Source organism: Ochotona princeps, chromosome 22 (genome assembly GCF_030435755.1).
Source record: "Ochotona princeps isolate mOchPri1 chromosome 22, mOchPri1.hap1, whole genome shotgun sequence".
In the NCBI taxonomy this organism is placed as follows: Eukaryota; Metazoa; Chordata; class Mammalia; order Lagomorpha; family Ochotonidae; genus Ochotona; species Ochotona princeps.
This window is the reverse complement of record NC_080853.1, coordinates 10,411,286-10,437,448: the sequence shown is the minus strand read 5'-3', so window position 1 is coordinate 10,437,448 and position 26,163 is coordinate 10,411,286. Positions and strand designations below refer to the sequence as shown.

Genomic DNA, 26,163 nt, shown 5'->3' with positions numbered 1-26,163 from the left:
TCAAACCACTGCCCATTTGAGATGTTAATCATTGCAGGCAGAGACTTTATCTGCTATGCCACAGTGCTGGCCTGGTGCAGCCTTTTTTTTTTTTTTAACCTCAAAGTCCAATTATGTGGTCAAGCCCACCTTACCCCTGATCTTTAGGACATGTGACACTGAGCCTATCTCTTATTCCCTTTTCTTCATGGAGTGTCCAACATTATTCCTGACATATAGTAGACTCTTTGTCAGTAGGGTTAAATGATAAAATGCTCAACAAACCGCATCTCTGTATAATTTGACTTTTCCCTTAGCTCTGACTTTAAGAAAAATATGCAAGTTGCGTCAGTAAGAATTTTCCATAATGCTTGACAATTATATTTCCTGTTGTGCAGGAATACGCTGACATTCCAATTTTCCATCACTGCCCCTGTGAGCTTAGTAAATGTAATTCTACCTCTGAGAGAAGACATCAGAACCCAAGCCTGTGCAGAATCAAATCCTGGTTCTAGAAGTGTGAGTCCCCACTGAATTCGATTAGAAGACTTGTAAAGAGAGGGGACGCAATCTGAAAGGTGTGGGTCTGGGGGAATTTTAAATGCTTTTCTGAGCATGCTGTCTCGCCAGGAGAAGGGAGAGAAGGTTAGGCAGAATATCATTATTTCTGTGACTGCGAGGAGACCACAGGACAAGGGCACTCGCTGCCGGAACCTTGTCCAGTGGGTCAACAGCTAGAGCTGGATTAGAACTGCACGTGTCTCTCAAGGCCCCAGGGGCACTGGGACTGTTCTCTGTCTTGATGCGATGGTGACCTACAGCAATATTCACAGGCAGAGACATTCAGCTGTGTTCATATGATACAGTGCCTCACAAAGACATCATCTATTCCTTCGTTTTTAAAAGACACTAATCATTTAAACATACAAATCAGATCATAAGACGATACCACCTCACACTCATTAGATGACTATCCAAGACCTAAGGCACCTAGACCTAACGTCCAACAGGTTTCGACAAGATCAGCACCACCAACAACCTAATTATATAGGACACCTGGTGTCTCTCTAATCCTGGGACCTGCTCCAACCGGAAGTGGAAGAAAGGTTGCAGAGACAATGGTGAAGCCTCAGCACGGTATCACAGGAGGTGGAGAGTGGTGAGCCAAGAGCTGGGGCTGTGGAGACCACGGTGGAAATCTGATGTAAGAACCCAAACTTGGAACTCACTGGAGGTTGTAGCACAAGTGGCTGCAAGCAAAAAGGTGTATACCAACTGCAATAAGTAAAATCACATTGTAGACCTGTGGGTGACACAAATCAGAAACCTACCCCAAGGAGAAGACTCTGCTAACCAGAAGTACAATGATCAAGAGCAAAAGAAGAGATAAAGGCACAATGAATATTGCCGAAACCTCCCCTGCAAGGGAGCAAAACCCTATGTCAATCTCAGAGTTAACTGAGGAAGACATCGAGAAAATGGGGCACACAGAATCCATAAGACTCATTTTAAAGATTCTGATCAACAATGAGAAGCTCATGCAAGAGTTCAAAGAATTTAAGGAAGCAATAAAGCAAATCAAGGCTGGTATATCAGAAATCAAGAACACAGTGGAGCAAATTAAGCGTACAGTGGAGAGTCTCCAAAACAGAATGAAGCAAGCAGAAGAAAGAATCTCAGAATTGGAAGGTATTTCCTGTCATCAGGGGGAAGCAAACAAAAAGCTGGAAGCAGAGCTGGATCAGGCCAAAAAAAGTATTCAAGAATTGAAAGACACTATTAAGAGGCCAAATATAAGAGTTATGGGAGTCCCAGAAGGTGCAGAAAGAGAAGCTGAGTTTGCAAATGTATTTAATGAAATAATAAAGGAAAATTTCCCTAATCTAGAGGAAGAATTGGGAAACAATATCCAGGAGGGGCACAGAACTCCCAACAGGCTTGACCAAAAGCGATCTTCACCAAGACACATGATCTTCAAGCTCTCTTCAGTTGAATATAAGGAAAAGATCCTTAATTGTGCACGTGAAAAAAATCAATTGACATATAAAGGAAAGCCAATTAAGCTCACAGGAGATCTCTCACAGGAAACTCTACAGGCAAGAAGAGAATGGAGTGACATATTCCAGATTCTAAAAGAAAAAAATTTTCGGTCCAGGATAACATATCCAGCAAAGCTTTCTTTCGTCTTTGAAAATGAAATAAAATTCTTCCACAGTAAAGAAAAGCTAAAGGAATTTGCCTCTTCCAAACCTGCCCTACAAATGATACTTAAAGATGTTCTCTTTTTTTTTTTTTTTTTTAAAGATTTATTCATTTTATTACAGCCAGATATATACAGAGGAGAGACAGAGAAGAAGATCTTCCGTCCGATGATTCACTCCCCAAGTGAGCCGCAACGGGCCGATGCGCGCCGATCCGAAGCCGGGAACCTGGAACCTCTTCCGGGTCTCCCACGCGGGTGCAGTGTCCCAATGCATTGGGCCGTCCTCAACTGCTTTCCCAGGCCACAAGCAGGGAGCTGGATGGGAAGTGGAGCTGCCGGGATTAGAACCGGCGCCCATATGGGATCCCGGGGCTTTCAAGGCGAGGACTTTAGCCGCTAGGACACGCCGCCGGGCCCAAAGATGTTCTCTTGACAGAGAAGAATAGCACCTATCAAAACCAAAGGCAAACAGGAAGAACATCCCACTAAAATGACAACAGAAGACTAAACCAATGAACAACCCATTCCTAGAAGGACAGGACCAAAGTACCACCCATGCATATTAAACCCTGAATGTAAACGGCTTAAGCTCAATCAAATGTCATAGAGTAGTAGACTGGATTAAAAATCCACACCCATCTGTTTATTGTCTGGAGGAGACTCACTTCAACAAAGATCAGCAGAAACAATATCACATTGGTTTTGTTGTTTTCTGTCAGTTTCATCTCTTCAAAACACTTCCTTCTGATTAAATCATTCAATGACTCATAGATCATGCAGTGGCATCATTTTCTTCAAGAAGGTTCTTGATTTTCATTTCTTCAGCTACGCATTAGTCATTTAATAGCATGTTATTTAACTTTTTGGTGTTGTTAATTTATTTTGCTCCCGGATGTTGATTATGTTTTGTGGCTCTTCATTTAAGGGGATGTATAGTAGCTGTGTAATGGAGACTGTCATATCTAGTAACATGTCATTTAACTTCAGGCATTGTAAATTTCTATTTTTCTTTTCATTGTTGATTTTGTATCACGAGTTTCATTTAAGGGGATGTACAGTAGTTGCATAATGGAGACTGTCATATCTAGTAACATGTCATTTAACTTCATGGCATTGTAAATTTCTTCTTTTCTTTCTATTGTTGATTTTGAATCATGACTTTTCATTTAAGGGGATGTACAGTAGCTGTGAAATGGAGACTAACATTCAGATGTGAGGATGTAGTATGGTATGCATTTCTGCTTCCAGACAAAGATGGACTTACAATGAAACTGTTTACTATATCTTGACAATAGGATTCTGGACTCTCTGCCATTGTCTAGGCCCGCAATGATGGACATATGACTGAGTATGAAGAACTATATGTTAGTAATGATATAGAGGAACTGGGGGGGGGAGTGAACTGGGGAGGGGATAAGGGAATATGAAACTGTATTATAAAATAATAACAATAATAATAAAATGTATTAAAAAAACAAAACTGGAAATAACAGGGGTGGTACATGATGCGAAGACATTGGCAGCCTTGGGCCTGGTTCGTGAGTGTGTAACTTGATGTAGCCACCAGAGGAAACAGAACAGGGCTTCCTCAAATAATTAAGAAGAGAATTGCCCTGTAATACAGCAATCCCACTTCTGCCTATTTACTCAGAGGAACTGAAGACAGAGTTTCAAAGAGATATTTGCATACCCATGTTAACCGCATCGTTTATTCACAATAGCCAAAGGCAAAAGCAACCCAAGTGGCCATCAAAGGTTTAAGTATAAAGTACAAACTGTATAAAAAGTATGAAATATATGACACACATGCACACAAAGGGATATGGAGCAATCTTTTTTAAGATTTATTTAATTTTTTAAATTGGAAAGTCAGATACACAGAGAGGAGGAGAGACAGAGAGGAAGATCTTCCGTCCATTGATTCACTCCCCAAGTGACCACAACAGCTGAGCCGAACCGATCCAAAGCCAGGAGCGGGGAACTTCTTTCAGTTCTCCCACATGGGTACAGGGTCCCAAGACTTTGGGCTGTCCTCAACTGCTTTCCCAGGTCACAATCTGGGAGCTGGATGGGAAGTGGGGCCACCAGGATTAGAACTGGCACCCATGTAGGATTCCAGCGCGTTCAAAGCAAAGACTTTGATCTCTAGGCTACTACACCAGGCCCGATATTAAGCAATCTTAAAAAGGAAGGAAATTCTGACAGATGAATGACCCTAAATAGAAGAAGCCAGTTACTAAAAGGGAAATGTCTTGGGATTCCACTGCCATGAGGTACTCAGAGTAATCAGATCATAGGCAGGATGATGGTTGCCAGAGGCTGGGAGGAGAGAGGAATGGAGAGATCATATTTAATAGATTCAGAGTTTAGGTTTTATAAGAGGAAGAGAGATCTTTGACAGGAAGGTTATGTTGCTAGCAAGACACTATTAATGTACTTATTACACCAGCTGCACATAAAAAATGGTTAAGATGGCAGACCTTATGTTTATGTGTGTTTTACCATGATTTCTTAAAAGCAGGAAAGAAAAGTATATTTTTTTCTTATTATTACAGTTACCGGTCCTTTCCCCATGTTGAAGAACATTTCATGAGAAGGCATTTGGCTTTCTGAAAGCTGTAACTGTGAGACTGCACAGACTGAAAATATAATCTTTAATATACAAGACTCATAACAGCTTAACCAGTTGGGTTATAAAACATGTTAAAGGATATTTGATTTGATCACTTAAGTCATAAAAAGACTGAGTTGTTTGGTGGGATTGATTTTGCCCCATGAAAAATGGGGGAAGCATTGCTGACTGCACAGCCACGCTGGGGCCTCGGGGTGCTGCTGGAGCTGAAGGCAGTCTGTGAGAGGTCTGATCCCCACGCAACTGCAAACTTTGCTCCTCCCACACCTGCAAGAGTAAAGGCTGGGCTTGAGTCTAACGCCGTCTAAGGAAATTCAGCCCAGAAGGGGTCTTGCAGGGCAGGCAGATGTCATCAGGCCACTCCAGCCCCGCGAATGTCTCTCTTTACAGGAGATATTGCTTTTTTGATGAGGAAAAAAAAATCCTATTTCCAAAGCACTTACAAAGCAGTTGCTGCATGCCATCCAATGGTTTTAGTATATATATATATATAGCAGAATTGTGGATCTGCCAGTGTACTGTCCAAGGCCAGGGCCAAGAGCCAGGAAATCCATACAGATCTCCCTCGTGGGTGACAAGGAGCCAAGTACTTGGGCCACCATCTACTGCCTCCCAGGATGCATTAGCAGGAAATTGGATTAGAAACAGAGTATCCAGGTCTCAAACTGGCACTCAACAGTACAAGGTGCTGGTGTCACAAGCAGAGCCTTAACCCCATGTGCCACAACACTTGTCCTTCTTGGGGCCTTGAAAAATATTTAGTTATTTATTTAAAAGGCAAGATTACATAGAGAGGGGGAAAGAAACAAAGGCCTTTGCTGCCTTACTTCCCAAATGGCTGCAACAGCTGTAACTGGGTCACTCTGAAGCCAGTAAACAGGAGTTTCTTCCAGGTCTCCCACATGGTTGCAGCAGCCCAACAACTCGGGCCATCCTTCTCTGCTTGTCCAGGTCATAGAGCAGGGAGTTGGATTGCAAGTGGAACAGCTGAGAGTCAAACCAGTACCCATATGGGATGCCGATAGTCATAAGGCAGGCCGGCACTGCAGCAATGTCTTCACCTACTGAGCCACAGTAGTTGTCCCTTGGGCCTCTTTTTTTTTTTTTTTTGGAGGCGGAGTGGGGAGCGGGGAGAGGCACCTGGGGGCATTGATGAGGGCTCATATTCATGACACAATCAGTCCCCAGGCATCACACCCCCTAATACTACCACCCTGGAGGCTGAGATCTCAACATCTGAACTGGGGAGGGGAAGGTTACCAGCATTCAGACCACAACACTGCCATTCTTATTTAAGAAGGTACTGGCCAAGAAATCAAAATTATTCAAAGCAGTGACCTCAAGGGAGTGGGACTGAAGTCAGGAAATGAGAAAAAGGATCTGCTTTTCATGGTGAGCTCTCCTGTTTAATAGGTCACTATGTATATGAACTACTTCAGTGCGACGTTTTAACGTTTTCTTTCTGACAATGTAGGTCAGACATACAAACTTGCTCAAAGTTGCCACTGCTACATTTCCCTGGGCTTCAGGACCTGAGGACGGAGTAAAATCAGGTATGGTGGCTGAGCACTTCCAGTGTGGCACATTCTGCCTGGCAGCATGACACCCAAGCCGTCAGGTCCACTTAGGAACCATCAACCTTCCAGCCATGTGGCCCACTTATCTCCATGGCAACACAAGGATGCTATCTGCCAGCCCAAGGCTGATGCAGACTCCTGGCTTCTAGTCCCGGGCCTACTGGTCACCCATGGGATCTCTCGATCATCGACTGCTTTTGGCTGTGGACACAGGGCAAAGTGTGATTTGGATAGCAAGGAAACATTTTTCTCCTGTATGGCTCTTTGTACTAGCCAGTCCAAGCTATTCAGACAAAGGCCAATGGTCCTAGACTTCCTCTCCTCCCCTGGGGGAGCAAGAGGACCCGGATGTGGGCAGGGAAGGAGATGTGATCTTTGGCTGGGCTTTTTGTTGTTGTTACAGGACACAGTTGTTTGGCAGGAGCACAGAGGCAGGCACTGGTTTTCTATCAAAAATAGCAGAACTTTTTAAAAAAATATTTAATTAATTTTTTTATTGGAAAGTCAGATTGTATATCTAGAGAAACTGACCCTGGACATCACCCACATGCTAGAATCTTCTCCAGGTGTGACAGAGGTGAGCATCACTGAAAAACACCTGCTGAACATTGCAGGATTTCTTCCTGGGAACAGAAAAATGACTGTGCGATGCTTGAGGATGTGAAGAACTTTTATGATGACCAATGGCTTCCACCTGACCTGGAGTGTTGAAACTGGATGATAACATCAACGCCCAGAGTGGCATGACAGTTAATGGCATCTCAAAACTGACTCAGACAGCCAATCTTCCTCATACTCACTTTCTAATGCATCAACTCTGGCTGACCTGGAGGATGACATACATGAAGGTATTTGAAGGAATTTCTCCTCTGAGTTAGAAGTCACTTGCTTCCCTCTTGCAGGGCCCAGCACGGTAGCCTAGAGACTAAAGTCTCCACCTTATACGTGTCAGGATCCCATATGGGTGCCAGTTCTAATCCCAGCAGCCCCACTTCCCATCCAGCTCTCTGCTTGTGGCCTGGGAAAGCAGTCAAGGACAGCCCAAAGCCTTGGGACCCAGCACCCGCATGGGAGACCTGAAAGAAGCTCCTGGCTCCTGGCTTCGGATCAGCTCAGCTCAACCATTGCAGTCAGTTGGGGAGTGAATCAATGGACGGAAGATCTTCCTCTCTGTCTCTCCTCTCTGTATATCTGACTGCTCAATAAAAATAAATCTTAAAAAAAATCACTTGCTTCCCTCCTGTAATATGAAGACTCATAGGAACATACTACAGTATTTTATCATGTCCATCAAACTAAAAGCCCCATTTTTAGATTCTTAAAACCCTGGAAGAAGGGTAAAATGTAATGTAGGTCAACAAAGAAAATTTTCATGAAGAAAAAAAAAAAAAGAGGAGAAGAGGAGAGACAGAGAGGAAGATCTCCCATCCACTGATTCACTCACCAAGTGGCTGCAAGGGCTTGAGCTGAGCTGATCTGAAGCCAGGAGCCTCCTCTGGGTCTCCCACATGGATGCAGGGTTCCAAGGCTTTGGACTGTCCTCGACTGCTTTCCCAGGCCACAAGCAGGGAGCTGGATGGGAAGCGGGGCAGTCAAGGTTAGAACCAATGCCAATATGGGTCCCGGAGCATTCAAGGCAAGGAGTTTAGCCACTAGGCTACCGTGCCAGGCCCCTAACAGCAGAAAGTTTAATCGAAAAGTTTAATTGCCAAGCTGTTGAGCCGACTGATGTGGGAAAGCAAAATCACATTCCAGGCTGTGCCTCCTGCCCAGTGCCCAATCCCTGACCCCTGTGCCTTTCTCCTGTGCCTGGGATGCCTGATCCCAGTTCCTTGGCCCACCCAAGGGACTAGAAAGCTCCCCACCAAAGATCCTCATGCTTTCTTCTGTCCATCACCCCACATCTTTCTGTCTCCAAATGTATCAAGCTGTCGAAGAAACCATCTGTCTCCCCCAGGCAACTTGGGACTACACACTGGACCCTCAGGCTCCAGTCTGGCTTTCCTTTTTTTGGGTCTGTACCATTTGAGCCCACATGGTGTTTGTAACATTTTTTGGTATTCATTGCCAAAAACTAGAAATCAAGAAATTTCAAAATGTATTTATTTGAAAAGCAGAGTGACAGAAGAGGACTCTTCTGTCCACTAGTCCACTCCCTCAACTGGCTGCACTGGCTCAAGCTGGGCCTGGTGGACACCAGCAGCCTGCACTCTTTCCAGGTCTCCCATGTAACCCACAGGGGGCCCAAGCAGCTGGGCCAGCCTCTGCTGCTTTCCCAGGTGTCCATTTTACAGATGGGGAAAGTTGGCTACTGAGATTTCAGTGGTTTGACTATGGTCATCCACTTTACTAAGGCATTCCCTTGTGCTTGGTAGCCCCTGGGTCCCCCTCCACCTCCCTCCATTTAAGGGAATTGCCTGCTTCACTGGATTCCTTCAACCTGGAGTCCAATTCCCATCCAAGAGGCAGAAAACGCCATACTAGTCCAGGACAGGAGCATGTAGCAGGCTCTGCCACTCAGCTGCATCTGCCCTGGGCTGGCATTTTCAAGCTGCTCTGCAGACTGCCCTCTGGTAGGTGAGGTGGCTTCAGGCTTCTAGTCCTGCCACCTCAGAATCCTAGCAGCTTCTCTTTCCTAGTAGTTCCAGAAAACATCTTAGACCTGATTCCTACTGGCCCAGATGAAGTTATGGACATATTTCTAAGTTAATCAATGTGGTGAGGCATAGCAGTGAAATAACCTGATTGGCTAACCCTAGGCTGTGAGTCTACCCCTGTACCTAGGGTTAATGTCATCCCATTCAATTGCAGTGAGTTGAGATACAGTGACTTTCCCAAAGGGAAGCTGGGGGCAAGAATCCTAGGTGGCCAACAAGAAAAGCTGTTCACAACATCCCTGTTTTTAAAGGGAACATGGAAGCTCAGAGAGGTTAGGTGGTTTTTTGAGTCACACAGCCAGGAAATGAAGACATTAGACTTTGAATGCAACTAAACACGAATACCTTAGATTTTTCTTACTGCTTTTCCCATTGGTTTGCAGTAGTTTCTGTGGCTTCATTTTCCTCTACTTTTCTTGTTCGAGTGCTCGCTACAAAAATACTTCAAACATATATAAAGTTATTAGGAAAGAAGTAAAATCCTTTGGAAGCGCGTCACTGCTCAGTGACTAACATGTGGTAGACATCTACCATGTGGATCATATGTGGGCTTTCACGTAACTCCAGACATGCAATAAATATTTTTCCCCTAAAAGAACAACCATTTATTTTTGAGTTTGAGGGAAACCTAAGCAATGGGGGTTGAACCCTCCTCGGGGTCTGCTGGAAAGTGGGCTGCAGCACTGGCTGCCGACCCTCGATGCATTTCCAGCCTGGCAATCAAGTCTTTGGCTGGATTGAAGACGCCATTGGTCTGCCTGTCGCAGACGTAGCAGCGCCGGGTGGTGCGGAAATGCTGCAGTGCACACTTCTCGCAGAAGTAATGCCTGCATTTGGTGACGACTGGGTTCTGGAAAGTCTGTCGACAGATGAAACATCTGAATGGAATTTCTTCATCGTTGCTTCCCACTTCGTAATTTTCGTCCTCAAGGATCCCATAGCGACCCTCAGCAAGCTCACGCTCGATCTGCCACCCGTGCTTGTAATCTGAACGGTCATGGAGGAACTTGCAACTGTCCCCGAAGCCGCAGAAGCCAGTCTCCTTGTAGTCCTTGCAGATGTCGGGCTGGTAATCCCAGCGCACAGTGGCCCGCAGATGCTCGGGGGCCCGGATGGGGCCCTTCCTCACCAGCCCGGAGGAGGCATTGCCCAGGGACGTATCTTTGGGCTTCATGTATTTCTGATAATTATTGATTCCCCGGTAGATCTTGTCATCTTCCTTGCCCCTCAGCTCCTCCTGGATCCTCTGACTACGCTCAAAGATGGCTTGTGCGTCGCGCTCCTTCTCTGTGTCGAGCTCGAACATGGCTGTCGCCCCCATGTCCTCCGGCCCCACGGGTTTCGCCGAGCGGGTGGACTTGTAGACCACTCCCACAGTCTCCGGCTCGTTTCCTGGCTCCTCCTCGTCGCTGCTCAAGTGGCCATGGGACACCTTCTGCTTAGCACTGCTGCATGTCTTCTGTATCATTGGATTGTGGACCACTCGCTTCTTCTGTGGTCGGACCACTCTGCTGCCTTCATCGCTGCTACTTTCATCACTGTCTCCGGACTCGGGGTGGCAGACCCGGCGCTGTTGGGGGCCTGCAGCCCCTCTCTGCCCAGGCTTTCTGAAGAGGAAGGTGCACACCTGATCTGTACTGTCCTCTGAAGGAAGCAGCTCCGCCATTGTGGAGTCCTGAGTTGGCGAGACAATAGACATGGTTTTGATCATAAAAATGTCTGTTTGTATGGTTCTTAAATTCTTTATTTTATTTTATTTTATTTGAAAGGTAGCAATAAATGGATAAACATCTCCTATCTGAGCCTGGCGCAGTAGCCTAAATGGCTGAAGTGCTTGCCTTGCATGCACTGGGATCTCATATAGGCGCTCGTTCGTATCCTGGCTGCTCTACTTCCCTTCCAGCTTCCTGCCTGTGCCTGGGGAAGCAGCAGAGGACGGCCAAAGCCTTGGGACCCTATACCCACGTGGGAGACCAGGAAGAAGTTCCTGGCTCCTGGTTTCAGACTTTCCAATAAAAAAATGAATAAATCTTAAAAAAAAAATCTCCTATCTGCAGCTTAACTCCCTGAATGCCTATAACAGCCAGGGTAACAGCCAGGGTTGGGCCAGGTCAAAGTCAGGTGCCAGGAACTCCAATCTGGGTGGCAGGGACTCAACCACCTGCGTCATTGTCACCTGCAGCCTTCCAAGGGTGTGTGTCAGCAGGAAGCTGGAATCAGGAGCAGAGCCAGGATGCTATCTAGCCACTCTGATAAATGGGATACAGGAGTCCCAAGTGGAGGGTTTGAACTGCCAGCCAAATGCACACCTGACAGGGTGTCTTTTTCCCCTTACCCCCTTTTCCTCCTTTCTGTCCCTCCTCCATTATCCCAGAACTCACTCCATACCTGCGGTTCAAGATGACCCAACACAACAACGGAGATGTTTGCGTAGAGACTTCTCTCCAAGTCATGAACACACGGACAGACACAAACACCTATGCATGAACCCTGCTATTAACTCCCACAATATTCACTTTAAAAGGCATGGATGGTGGCTCTCTGAGTACCTAAGCATGGTGTCTGAGAGACCTTACCATGGAGAGAGCCCTGCTGGAGACCCTGCAAACTGTGCTCACTGCCTTGCAGTTTGGGAGGGAGTGTGAGAAGGGTGGGGCACTCTGTCTCCACCATGGACATGGCTGTCAGCCGGGCCTGGACTCCTGGCTTCCAGGTTTGCTTGCTGTGCTTGGGTCTGCCAGAACTCTGAATCCAAGTGAGCTGCCCTTGGCCCCGGAGACGTTCAACACTTTCCTCTGTTCCCCTTGCGGCTCCTGTCTTTTTTCCCCTTTCTCTGCAATGCTGAGCAGCCCAGGGCCCAGGTGCTCTGCTCCGGAATCAGTGGCCCCTTGGGAAAGACTGCAGGTGGTCCTGCCAGTTCCTGCCAGGCTTTCAAACTTCACAATTTCCACTCAAATTAAAGCAGCCTCCTAGAGAGCATGAGCCAACCCCAACCCAGAACCAAAAGCCAGCAGGGGCTGGGACTGCCAATTCAGCTCTCTCAAGCCCAGCTTTCTGGCAGAGTCTAGCATTTCTTCAGCGCTTTCATGTCTCTCAGCCAGCATGACACTTCAGAAGGAATTTAAGGTGTCTTTGGTTGTAGGAAGAGCTCGGAAGGCAATTGCTGAGGAAGGGATGCAAAGATAAATGAGGGGACAGTCAGCATTGGGCAAACAGTTGACAAGGGAGAATCAAACAAAATGATGCATGACATGGCATCTGTGGATGGTGAACTAACACGGAGCCGTATAGGACTGCGACCTTATCTGCTGGTGCCACCTTCTGGAAGCAAGTTACCCACATGGCCCGTTTCTGCTTTAGTGGAACAGGAAGCTATTTGCAGGTGAAAATGCAGGCAAAGAGCTACTAGAAAGGGAAGAAACATGGATGCCGTGGGTTAAGTTGCCTCTCTTCAGGATGCTGGCATCCCACACCAGACCACTGGTTCAAATCCTGGCTGCTCGGCTTCCTATCCAGCCTGCTATCATGTGCCTGGAAAAGTAGTGGAAGATGGTCTAATTAGACCAAGCATTTTTCTCAGTATCTCTGGCAGATTAAATATCCTCTAATACATATTTCATTTTCTTCCACAAAGCATGAAAGTTCAGAGTCCCTAAACCATCAGGAAACAGAGCTACAATGCCAATGCAGCCCCCAAAGAGGTGACATTAAAATATACATAGTGTGTGGCCACAAGGATACTGGTCAGGCATGAGCATCCTTGAGGGAGAGTCAGAGGTCATGCAGGTCAGAGGGCAGGATCCCTCCTCCCAGAAAGTCAGACTACCTCAACTGCCAGAGAAAGATATCTGTTCGATCCTGGCCTTTAGCTAACATGAATCATGTGGACAGGTCATCTATCTTGCATCTAAGCACATGGTACTCCCTGAATAAATGCCAGACTTCCTAACCTCATAGCCAGTTATGACCATGTAACCAACTTCTGTCCAATAGGATATAAAACAGATAATCACAGAGTCTAGAAACTTCCTTGAGAGATGGAAGAGATCACTTAATACTTTCACCTTTTCGGACTCGGATGCAGATGTAATGGAAGGGACTGTAGCAGTTATTCTGGCCACACAGTGAGCTTCGGAATGGCAGTTTGTGTAGCATGTACAAACAAGATTAAAGGAACCTAAGTCCCAGAATATTTCACAGCACAAACCATCAAGTCAACTTCAAATTTCCCATGTTCAACTTTTACAGGAAAGGGCAAGTAAAACAACTTTTAACTTGCTAGTGCCACTACCACCTTGGTTCTTCCCAGACCAACTCAACCCTAATGGAGACAGCACCCAGCAGTGAACAGTTCAACAGACTTCTGCTTCCTGCCATCGCTCCCCTCATCGTGAATGAGCCCATGTGAAAAGCGACAGGCCCTCCGCCTTAGCGGCAAGGAAGCCCAGAGAATGTTGTTTGGTTTTTAATTTTCTTTTTTACTTATTTAATTCATGTTGATTACAAAGAGTAGAAGGAGAGAGATGAAGGCGAGGAGAAAGAGGGTCAGAGGGAGGCAAAGAGAGATCTTCTATCCACTGGTTCACTCCCAAAATTCCTGTGGCCAACTGAGATTGGGCTAGGGTTAAGCAGAGAGTTTAAAACTAAATCTGGGTCTCCCGTGTGGGGGCAGGAACCCAGTCATACGGGTCACTCCTCCTGCCTCCCAGGATGTGCACTGGCAGGAAGCAACAACATCCTGAGCACTGTGCCAAATGCTGGCCCCTCGTTCTGCTTTTTATTTATTTATTTTTAAAGATTTATTCATTTGTATTAGAAAGTGAAATTTACAGAGAAGGAGAGACAGAAAGATCTTCCATTTGCTGGTTCACTCCCCCAGTGGCCACAATGGCCAGAACTGAGCTGATCTGAAGCCAGGAACCAGTAGCTTCTTCTGGGTTTCCCACACAGGTGTAGGATCCCAAGGCTTTGGACCATCCTCGACTGCTTTCCCAGGCCACAAGCAGGAAGCTGGATGCAAGGTGGAGCAGCCAGGATATGAACAGGCACCCATATGGGATCCCAGCACATGCAAGAAAAGCACTTTAGCCATTAGACTACCACCCCAGGCCTTGTTCTATTTTTTAAAAATTATCTTAGTGAGGGCCCGGCGCAATAGCGTAGTGGTTAAAGTCCTCGCCTTGCATGCCCAGGATCCCATACGGGTGCAGGTTCTAATCCTGGCGGCCCCACTTCCCATCCAGCTCCCTGCTTGTGGCCTGGGAAAGCAGTCAAGGACAGCCCAAAGCCTTGGGACCCTGCATCCGCATGGGAAACCCAGAAGAGCTCCTGGCTCCTGGCTCCGGATCGGCTCAGCTCCAGTCGTTGCAGCCGCTTGGGGAGTGAACCGTCAGACGGAAGATCTTCCACTCTGTCTCTCCTCTCTGTATATCAGCCTTTCCAATAAAAATAAATAAATCTTTTAAAAACTGTCTTGGTGAGGCAAAAAAAAAAAAGACAAAATTGGAAAGAAAGGGTTAAATCTGCATTATTAAAGTATTTTTAAAATCCAAGGGGCTTAAGCAGCAGGAATTTATTCCCTTATAGCTCTTAAGGATGGAGACCAAGAGCAGGTTGCCAGGATGGTCCCGTCCTGACAAGAGCTCTCTGCCTGGCTCAGGCAAGGTCACCTTCTTGCTGTGTCTGCACATGGAGGGAAGGGAGAACACGAGCAAGGCCCATGCATTAATTGACCTAATGAGAGAATTTAGCTATTTGGACATACATACAACAATCAAGTTGCAGAAATCATGGGATAAAATCTACCGCTTAAGGGCCCGGCACGTGGCCTAGCGGCTAAAGTCCTCGCCTTGAAAGCCCCGGGATCCCATACAGGCGCTGGTTCCAATCCCGGCAGCTCCACTTCCCATCCAGCTCCCTGCTTGTGGCCTGGGAAAGCAGTCGAGGATGGCCCAATGCATTGGGACCCTGCACCCGCGTGGGAGACCTGGAAGAGGTTCCTGGTTCCCGGCATTGGATCGGCGTGCACCGGCCCGTTGCGGCTCACTTGGGGAGTGAATCATCGGATGGAAGATCTTCCTCTCTGTCTCTCCTCCTCTGTGTATATCTGCCTTCGTAATAAAAAATAAATCTTAAAAAAAATCTACCGCTTAAAACAGCAACAAAAATGCTAATATGCCTAGAGACTAATCTATGAAAAATGTGCCAGAACTTTATAAGGAAAGTGGCAAACCTCTACTCTGAGACAAATGAAAGTGTATATCACCTTCTTAGATGGGAAAGACATAATACCCCAAAGAAATCAGTCCTCCCTATGTAGATACATAAATTCAATGCAATTCTAATAAAATGCCATGAGAATTTTTCATAGGAGTTGATAAACTGATTTTAAAATTCACATGTGGTGGTGGTGGAGTGTTCAGCCTAGCGATTAAGACATTGGTTAGCATGTCTGCACCTAGAGCCAGTGCTACAGCATGGTAAGTGAAGATGGCACCTATGATACTGGCATCTCATGTGAGTCCATTTCAAGGTCTGGCTGCTCTGCTCCCAGTGCAGCATCCTGCTAATGTGTCTGGGAAGGCAACAAAGATCGTCCAAGTGCTTGGGATTAAAATTCACAGGAGAGTATAATTATGCAAGTAAAGCAAAGATTACTATTGAAAAAAAATAGAACAACGTGCCTTAACAGATACCAAAGGATGCAACATATTGCCAGTAGCTGAAACACAGTAGTTTGATTTTACAAACAAATCATTCAAGTAAGAATCTAGCATTGAACTTAATGGAGATTTATTATATATTGAAATGTTATTTCAAATAATGAGGGAATAATGAATTATTCCAGAAATGCTACTGTGTCAACTGGATATACCTGTGGGAAAACAAATTACTCTGGTTATACCGCATGCCATTTCCAAATATAAATCCTAGATGGATGAAACAACTAAATATAAGATTAAATCAAAAATTAAAATTCATAAAACTATCAGAAAAATAGAGAATATGCTGATCATCTGGTAGTAGGAAGGCTTTCCTTTTTTTTTTTAAGATTCATTTTTATTACAAAGTCAGATATACAGAGAGGAAAATCTTCCGTCTGATGATTCACTCCCCAAGTGACCGCAATGGCCGGTGCTGCATCGATCAGAAGCCAGGAACCTGGAACCTCTTCCGGGTCTCCCACACGGGTGCAGGGTCCCAAAGCTTTGGGCCATCCTCGACTGCTTTCCCAAGTCACAAGCAGAGAGCTGGATGGGAAGCGGGGCTGCCGGGATTAGAACCGGCGCCCATATGGAATACCGGCACATTCAAGGCAAGGACTTTAGCCACTAGGCCACCATGTTGGGCCCAAGGCTTTCCTTAAACAAGACCCAAGACAAAAGCCATTGTATGAAAGATTGATTAAATTATCACATCAACATTTTAAAGGGCTTTTTTTTATGGCAAAGCAAAGACTGACAAGTGACACACTGTGAGGTAAAATGTACCTAAGATTTCTAACCAGTTCATCAAGAAAAAGACAACTCACTTAGAAAACAGGGAGGCAATGGGGCTGGTGTAGTGGCTTGGTAATCTATTCCACAGCCTGTGGCACTAGCATCACATATGGGTGCTGGTTTGGTCCCAGCTGCGCTACTTTTGATCCAGCTCCCTGCCTATGGCTAAGAGCTCAGGTCCTTGGGCCCTGCACCCAGTTGGGAGCTAGGGAGGAGATTCCTGGCTTCTGGCTTCAGACTGGCTCAGCTCTGGCTGTTGTACCCATTTGAGGAATGAACCAGTGGATGGAAGGTCCCTCTCTGTGTGTCTCTCCTCTCTGTTAATCTGCCTCTCAACTAAACAAAAAAAAAGAAGAGAGAGAGGCAAAGCCTATGTACAGACAGAAGAGGAGACATGAAGTACCTACAAACGCATGTGACGATGTCTAGCTCCACTAACCCACAGAGCCACGCAAATAGGAGACGGAGAGGAGTGACTGACTCACAGCATTTACTCCCTCTATTCCTCCCCTGGAGGGCTGCTTGGCTGCATTCATCTCCTGCCAGGACCCAGGACTCTTGCCTCCACATTCTACTAACAGTGCTCTCCCCTTACAGAGGATTGGCATACTTCCTGTGGGGAGTTACTCACCAACTACCCCACTCCTATATACCCATAATAATCAGTCACACGTACGCACAGGGGACAAGTACAAGAATATTTGCTACATCCTTGTCTGCAATAATAAGAAATTGGAAATTATTTATATATCTTCAAACAGAGAAACAGCTAAACAAACGATAGTACTTCCCGTAGTATGGCATGCTATGCCATGGCTTAAAGTACAGATGGCTCCTTCTCTTCCTAGAACACGGGAAGATGTCTAAGGCATACTTTTTTGCATGAAAAGCGTAAGGTTGAGAGCCATAATACATTCTGCGAAAGACAGCTCTCTTTCTATAGCATATGTATTCCATTAAGGTATGCCACTCATTATGCCCTTCATTCCCACCCCTCTGAAGTCAGGTGTGGCGGTGTGACTTGCTTTGCCCAAGGGAATGGGAGTGAAAGAGACAGGGGAGACTACCAGGCCAAAGCTTTAAGAGGCTCTATCATTCTTTTCCCTCTGTCCTGAGATCAGCATGTCCCAGCTGCTCCTTCAACCTGTGTCCCAATACCACCAAAACCATCTTAGGACAATCCTGTGGGGTGACTGAGAAAGACACTTCTGTGATGGTAAAACCCTGCAATTTTGAATATGTTTGTTACTGTGGCAGAACTTGACCTGCCATGACTAATCAGCACACACTGTTAGGAAACTGTAGTTACTTCTGTAGAGGAGAAGTGGCATGGGGGCCGGGGGGGGGGGGGTTGGTGATCATAGGGGACTTCAGCTTTTACCTTTAATATTTTTATTTTCTTGCACTGAAAATATACTTATGTATCACGATATAGTAAAAATACATGATTTTAAATGAATACAGCAGGTGCTTTCTTAAAATTAAATGCCAAAAAATATCATTCTCAAAATACACACACAAACACCCCATAGATTAATGGTTCTCCATGCCCAGCTGACACTCTGAAGAAGGAGACTGGAGGCGGAAAGCTCTGTGAACTTTCCAGCACATGAGGAGGTACCAGAGCGTGACAGTGTCTTGCCACTTTCTCTGCAGGTAGAAATCGGTAGAGCTAACCACACTGTGAAACTTATTTCTGGTTCAGCTATCATGAAATTGAAATGCAGATTCAGAATGTCTTCTTTCGTCAGCCCCACCATGCTAATAATGCCTACCATTCTGATGACTTTACTTACACAAGACTCAAAGTGACCATATGTCCAGAATTCAACAAGTCCTTGACAATTCTGAGCTCCTTGACACAACCTGCCCTTCTCAGGTAAGGTTAGCACCAGCTGTAGAGGCTCTGTTTCCAATTACACCCACAGACCTCTGTGAGTCAGGGTCTCAGTTTCTCCCATTAAAATGAAAAACCAATACTGGATGGGATGGGTGGACATCAAAGATCTCATGTGAGTTTTCTTGTCATAGATTCCTACCCTGCAATTTTAACTCGTCATTAAATCCAAACACCAGCCCTCTTGCCTTTGCTCTTTATTTATTTGTAAATCTGCTAGTTCACTTCCCCAAATACCTGCAAAGCCAGGGCTGGGCCAGGCCACATCAAAGCCAGGAGTCCAGAACTCAGTCTAGATCTCCCATGTGAGTAGCAGGGACCCAAATACCTCCTCTCTGTATATCTGACTTTCCAATAAAAAATAAAATAAAATCTTTAAAAATAAATAAATAAATAAAACCATGAGATTAGCTTGGATTAGGCGTTTGGCTTAGCAGTGAAGACACTACTTGGGACATCTGTATCCGATATTGGAGTGGCAGGATTCAAATCCTGCCTCTGCTTCCCATTCCAACTTTCTGTTAATGTGTGCCCCGGGAAGTAGCAAGTGACAGCTAGAGTACTTGGGTCCCGCCGTCCGCCTGGGGGACCTGGACTAATTCCTGGTCCCTTGGCTTCAGTTGTTACGGTCATTTGGAGGACTGAACCAGCAGGTAGGAGATCTCTCCATCTATCTCTGTATAACTCTCTCCAGCTTCCAAATAAATAATGACAAAAATTTTTTAAAATGAATTAAAGAAACAGAGTTCACACAACAATCTCTATGAGCTTGGAGGTAGTTTCAGCTCCAGGAGTTCCAGAAAGGAATGCAGCTCAGCTGATACCCTCTTTTGAGCCTTGTGAGACTCTAAGCAAAGGATCCTAGCTGACTCATTCTGTTCTCATTCTATTTTTTTCCCCAATTTTTAATTTACTTTTTACTTATTTGAAAGGCAGAGAGAGAGAGAGATCTTCCATTCTTTGTTTCATTTTCCAAATGCCTGCAATAGCCAGGGGTAGGCCAGGCCACAGGCAGGAGAGCATAGAACTCAATTCAGGTCTCCCATGTAAGTCACAAGGACCCAAGTATTGGACCCATTACCTGCTGCTGCCTCCCAGGGTGTGTTAGCATGATGCTGGAACTGGAAGCAGAAACGGAACTCAAACTCTGGCACCCTGATATGGAATGCATATATTCCAAGCAGTGTCTTAATTCCAGACCAGTTGTCTGCCCCAAGTACTTAGTTTTCATAGAACTGCAAGATAATACATGGGTTATAAGTAACTCAATTTCAGTAACTTTTGACAGTAGCAATAGGAAACTAATATAGTATGGAGTAATTCAGAGGTAAAAAAGAAAGAAAAATGTCACCAATCTTAGGGAACAGAAAAAGTGGTACAGTAAAGGAAAAGTCGCCAAGGAATACAATGAGACAAGTATAGTACTTGCAATAACATATACACACTTTAAATACCAACCCCCACTAGAATCAGAGTAATCACTTTAAAAATAATGTAATATGTGTGTACAAAAGAAGAACTTTGGGAAAGAAAAATCCACCACTCCTAGTAGGAAGTCAGCAAAAACTTCAAGACTGAGAAGGAGCTTTTTTCTTTAAAAAAAAAAAAAAAGAAAGAAAGAAAAGAAAAGGAAAGAAAAGGAATAAAAGAAAGAAGTAGCTGGTTAGTCATGTTATTTAGAAATATGGATGCAAACGGCAGAAGTAACAGCTAAATGGGCTGAAAATAATGGCCCCTGGAGAGCGGTTATCAAATGGATGACGGGGTAGAAGATGTCCTTTTCCATAATGAAAACAACACTGCTCAGCTTCCAAAACTCTGTGTGTTACTTTCATAAAAAAGGTAATTTACTATATTTCCTTGATTTTAAAAGATGTTATTTTCGAAGATGTGTTCCTAAGGATGTAGGTGGGAGACAGGATGCTACCACTCAAACCATGCATGCCATTGATGGTAAAAAACACATCATGATTTCAGAGATGTTAAAATGTGAGAATAGGCACATAGAATCTATGAAACTCAGTCATTTTGTATTCAAGAGACAGACTGAGGAGAGGGACAGACACACAGAGAGAGACTTCCCTCTACTGGTTTACTTCTAAAATGCCTGCAAATGGCAGAACTGGGCTAGGCTGAAGCCCGGAGCCAGGAACTGCATCCAGGTCTCCCTAGTGAGTGGCAGGACCCCAGTGTGTTGATACATCACCTGCTGCTTCCTGAGCCCTGAGGAGCCAGAACCAGGAATCTAACCCAGGTTCGCCGAGATGGGACAAAGGCATTTCAACTGCTATGCTAACCATTTGCCCCAGGAATTTAATTTTTAAAATAGATTGATCATGATGACTGATTGATTGATTCAAAGTAATTACACGCCTTTCACAGTTAAAGACAAAGCCAGCCTGGCCTCCCAGCCTTGGGGCTTGTCATCAGTGAAAGCAGTACATCAACTGAAGCCTGCCTTGCAGTGGGCCACTTCGAAGCCTCCCCCGAAATTCCTGTGGTATCACCAGACTATCGTCCTCACAGGGAGCAATTTAGTGACTGACAGTCACAGCTAGCAGTGTTTTAGAAGGGCAGAGGTTTCTTGCCTGAACTGCATTCATTTGGTAACCAAGCACCAAAACCATTTCTGCTCTCAAGGGACTTGCAGCCCAGCGGCGAGTCAGAGACCGACTGAAAGCCCAGAGTTCAGCTTGCTATACAGCATGGTCCTTGGGTTTGTATTCTGGAATATGTTGGCGGGAATTTCACTGCAGAGTGACTTCCAGCTTCTGCTCCCACATCTGAACTGCTTGGAAGCTACCCCTCCATCCTCACGACAAGTAAAAAATCTGGACAATGAAAAATCAAAAACCCTTCTTGGATTCTTTTAGAGCCGACCTCATAGGAGAAAACCATTGCCCTGAAAATGCACATGCACACGGAAAAGGGAGAGAGGATACACGGAAGCACAGTTTACCAGGGGCAGAAGCACCAGGGGTGCAGTCATCTCAGGCACGCAGAGCCTACCCGCAAGGGGCCAGCCTAAGTGGGAAGTACTGGAGGATGAGTGTGGACCATCCTCAGAGTTTAAAAATTTCGGGGCCCATTCTTGGGGAGAGGGGAGGACCCCCGGAATCTCACTTCAGTTCTCACAGTAAGGACCTAAAGAAAATCCTTGTACACTCTTGGCAAGAGGAGGGGGAGAGGAGGCCTTTGGGAATAAGTCCAGAGCACTCTGTTCTCTGCTCTCAAAGGAAGCTACACTACCAGAACCTTATCTGACCTAGAAGAGAGAGGCAACTGGATAACTATAGCCACTGTCAACTTTTCTGTCTCAAATTGGGGAGGAAAAAATAGGCTAAGAAATTCTTTTGAAGGTTAGAATGCAAGGACTCCGGCTTGCTTAGAAAACAAACAAAAAAATGAAGATTTAATATCAAGACTATGAAAGACTCCCACTCCACCACTTGGCCATGCCATTGACAGGACTCCAGTGTCAGAGCAGCAGCTTGGGGTGGGCCTTTGGTGCAGTAGTTAAGTAGCTGCTAGGGGAAACTTCATTCCACATCTGTATACCTGGTTCAAGTCCTGGCTCCTTTGATTATGATCTACTTCCTGTGAATGTACACCCAGAAGGCAGTAAGTGATAGTTGGGAGTATTTTGGAATCCCTAATTCCCACATGGGAGATCCAGATGGAGTTGTGGCCTCCTGGCTTTGGCTGGCCCAGCCTGGCTGTCACAGCCATTTGGTAAGTGAACCAGCAGAGGGAAGATATCTTTCTTTCTATCCCTATCTCTCTGTAACTCTGTTTTTCAAATACATACTTCCTAAGAAGAAATTGAATTAATAATTACCAAGCTTCCAAAAAAAGAAAATAAAATATCAAGATGACTTCACTGGTGAGTTCTACCAAACACTTCAGGAATCAGTGATACCAAACATGTATACTCTCCACCAGAAGACAAATGCAGGGCAAATACTTCCAGAAAGCCAGCAAGACCCTTACACCGGGCTCACAAAATGGCTCAGTGGCTAAATCCTCACCGTGCACACACTGGGGTCCCATATGGATGTCAGTTCATGTCCCAGCTGCTCCATTTCCCATCTAGCTCCCTGCTTGTAGCCTGGGAAAGCAGCAGAGGATGGCCCAAAGCCTCGGGACCCTGCACCTGCATGAGAGACCTGGAAAAAGCTCCTGGCTCCTGGCTTCGGATTGGCTCAGCTCCAGCAATTACTGTCATTTGGGGAGTCAGTAATCGAGTCAGCAGATGGAAGATTTTCCTCTCTGTCTCTCCTCTCTGTAAATCTGACTTTCCAATAAAGATAAGTAAATATTTTTAAAAATAAGACTATAATATCAAAGCCAGACTTCATCAGAAATGTAAACTACAGACCAGCTTCTCTCATGAACATAAATACAAAAACCCTCAACATATTCCAACCAAATCAAATCCACCAATGTATAAAATTTTTTTTAAAGATTTATTCATTTTATTACAGCCAGATATACACAGAGGAGGAGAGACAGAGAGGAAGATCTTCTGTCCGATGATTCACTCCCCAAGTGAGCCGCAATGGCCGGTGCGCGCTGATCCGAAGCCGGGAACCTGGAACCTCCTCCGGGTCTCCCATGCGGGTGCAGGGTCTCAATGCATTGGGCCGTCCTCGACTGCTTTCCCAGGCCACAAGCAGGGAGCTGGATGGGAAGTGGAGCAGCCGGGATCAGAACCGGCGCCCATATGGGATCCCGGGGCTTTCAACGCGAGGACTTCAGCCGCTAGGCCACGCCGCCGGGCCCTAAAATTCATTCTATGTCACAACCAGGGGAGATTCATACCAGTCATACAATGCAGCTCAGCATTTGAAAATCAATTAATGTATTCCACCATGAAATTTAAAAAAAACTGGTCATGTTAATAAATGCAGGAAAAAAGTACCTGACAAAGCCCAAAACTGATTTATTTAAAAACCCTTAGGAAATGAGGAATTGATAGAAAATTTCCTAAGCTTGATAAAAGAATATTGGGCCCGGCGGCGTGGCCTAGCAGCTGAAGTCCTCACCTTCAATGTGCCCAGGATCCCATATGGGTGCTGGTTCTGATCCCGGCAGCCCCACTTCCCATCCAGCTCTCTGCTTGTGGCCTGGGAAAGCAGTCGAGGATAGCCCAAAGCTTTGGGACACTGCACCCCTGTGGGAGACCTGGAAGAGGTTCCTGGTTCCTGGCTTCGGATCGGCATGCACCGGCCGTTGCGGCTTACTTGGAGAGTGAATCATCGGATGGAAGATCTTCCTCTCTGTCTCTCCTCTCTGTATATCTGACTTTGTAATGAAAATAAATAAATCTTTAAAAAAAAAAAGAATATCCACAAAAGCCCTTCAACAAGCACGGTGCTTAGCAGTGAGAAGCCAGAACCAGGCAAGAATGCCCCCTCTCACCACTCTTATTTGCCATTTTCTTTTAAGTTCTAGCTAATGTAATAAGAAAAGTACACAGATTGAAAAACAAGTAAAACTGTCCTTGTTCACAGAAGATAACAAAATGTATATAAAAAAACCAATCAACTTCCAAAGCTCCTGGGACTAATCAGCAATTAGAGTGAGGCTGAAAGATGCCTGACTAACATGGCTCTCCTATAGGCCAGCAAAGAACATACTGAATTGGAATTGCAAAACACAATACCAATCGAACTAGCTTATAAACATATAAGCTAGCATAAGCTAATACAACCTAGCATATACCATATAAACATAAGCTAGTATATATAAATATATATGTAACATATAAGTTAGTATATATATAACACATAGTTAATACATAAAGTATAAGCTAGTATAAATCTAACAAAATATATATAGGATCAATGTGGAGGGGTCACTACAGTTGCACATCAGGCTAATCCTCTACCTGTGGTTCTGACATCTCATACAGGTGTCAGTTCATGTCCTGGCTACTGCACTTCTGATCCAGCTCCCTGCTAAAGACCTGAGGAAGCAGTGGAGGATGGCTAAAGTCCTTGGGCTCCTGCACCTACCCACGTGGGAGACCCAGAAGAAGCTTCTGGCTCTCTGGTCATTGCAGCCAATTGGAGAGTGAGCAGCAGTTGGAAGATCTGTCTGTCTCTCTTTCTCTCTCCGTAATTCTGCCTTTCAAATAAAAATAAAATAAATCTAGGGCCCAACACGGTAGTCTAGCAGTTACGAACTATGCCGAACACTGTATTGGCATGCACACTCAAGCATCAAGTCTGGGATCATCTCAGCTGAAATCCCCCCAACTGAACCACTGGACTCAAAACTCCAGCCATGGAGGAAATTGCAGGTTCCACGGTCTGACCACGGAATGCATATGTCAGAGCTGGGTCTCCCCAGTGGCTCAGACGGAGCAGTGGACAGCACATGCAGGTGCAAATGGAGGATTTGGCAGTACACTGGAACCTGCAGAGGACACCTGGTACCATAACAGAGGATGGAGAACAGAACAAATTGATCAACTACCCCAGCCAAGAGTTGGCAGTGAATACTGGGCAAATGGAGACTCTAAGGTGGACTATAACTACTGGTGGGTTCTGGGAACGTTTCATCGTGATTGGAGTGGCAAGACTGGCAGCAATACAGAACTGTGGAACTATCAAAACCACTTGAGCAGGACCCTTCCAGCATGCCCCACATTGAGGATCCTGGGGTGGTTGGGAGGCTGGGTGTGGCTTCTCCCTTTATCTCTCCCCTTCCCCCAGATACAGGAAAGACAAAAAGAGAATGTCAAAACAATGGTCATACCCACTTTCCTCTAGCCCTTGACCCTTAGTATCTTAATCAAATACGTAAACCGTATCAAAAATAAAATTTACACAATAATAAAGAAAAGCAAAGCATGGAGCTGACATTGTGGTGCAGTGGGGTGTGTAATACCATTCTATACTGAAGTGCTGGTTTGAGTCTCACCTGCTCCATCTCCGATTTAGCTGGCTTATTTGTCTGGGAAAGCAATAGAAGATGGCCTGTGTGCTTGGGGCCCTGCCACCCATGTCGGTAACCCAGATGAAATTTTGGCCTCCTGCCTTCCGCCTGGCCTTGTCTGGCTGTTACAGTCATTTGGGGGAGTGAAAGACTGTATGGAAGATCTCTTTCTCTTTCTGTGTCTCCCTCATTGTTATTTTGCCTTTTGCATAAATAAAATACATAGTAGAATAAAACAAAATACATGCAATAAAGGCTTAAAAAAAACTATGAAGCCAGTGCCATGGCACAGGAAGTAGGTGAAGCCTTCGCCTGTAGCACTGGTATCCCATATGGGCACGGTTCAAGTCCCAGTTGCTGTACTTCTGTTCTAGTTTTCCTGCTTATGGCCTAGGAAAGCAGCAGAGGACAGCCCAGGTCCTTGGGCCCCTACATCCATGTGAGAGGCCCGGAAGAGACTTCTGGCTCCAGACTGGCCCAGCTCCAGCCATTGTGGCCATTTGGGAAATGAACCAGCAGATGGAAGATCTCTCTTTCTGCTTTTTCTCAGTAAATCAGCCTTTCAAATAAAGAAAAACAGATCTTTCACAAAATTAAAAAATAACCCACAAGATGCTTACTCTGTCACTATTCTCGAGGTAGGTGCCTGGAGTCGGTGGCTCTGCTGAGCCTGCAGAGCCTGCTGCGAGTTCTTGTTTGCTGCTTCCTGGTGCTGGTGGTGACTGTGGAGCCTTGCCAGTCACTGCCTTACAATGACATCAATGATTTCCACCTCTG

The 26,163-nt window shown here is 45.4% G+C and overlaps 1 protein-coding gene across 2 annotated transcripts; it reads right to left on the bottom strand.

The window, feature by feature from the left end:
* Window positions 1–9,627: 9,627 nt before the first annotated feature.
* LOC101518301 (E3 ubiquitin-protein ligase RNF113A-like) lies at window positions 9,628–26,163 on the bottom strand. Of its 2 annotated transcripts, XM_058679757.1 has the most exons (3): window positions 26,007–26,160; window positions 19,526–19,679; window positions 9,628–10,723 (listed from the first exon to the last, which is right to left on the bottom strand). In XM_058679757.1, exons 2-3 carry the CDS (start codon window positions 19,673–19,675, stop codon window positions 9,677–9,679), a joined length of 1,197 nt encoding a protein of 398 aa, XP_058535740.1. In that variant the 5' UTR covers window positions 19,676–19,679; window positions 26,007–26,160; the 3' UTR covers window positions 9,628–9,676. The 2 variants fall into 2 exon arrangements, with proteins under 2 accessions (XP_058535740.1, XP_004586120.2); XM_004586063.4 differs by lacking the exon at window positions 19,526–19,679 and having other exon boundaries at window positions 9,630–10,723; window positions 26,007–26,163.

Coding starts and splice junctions, on each gene's coding strand:
- LOC101518301 (XM_058679757.1), bottom strand. CDS start 19,675: ATGAAAACTAAGTACTTGGGGCAGACAACTGGTCTGGAATTAAGACAC. Junction 10,724..19,525: donor ACCCTGGGAGGCAGCAGCAG/GTAATGGGTCCA, acceptor TCGCCAACTCAG/GACTCCACAATGGCGGAGCT.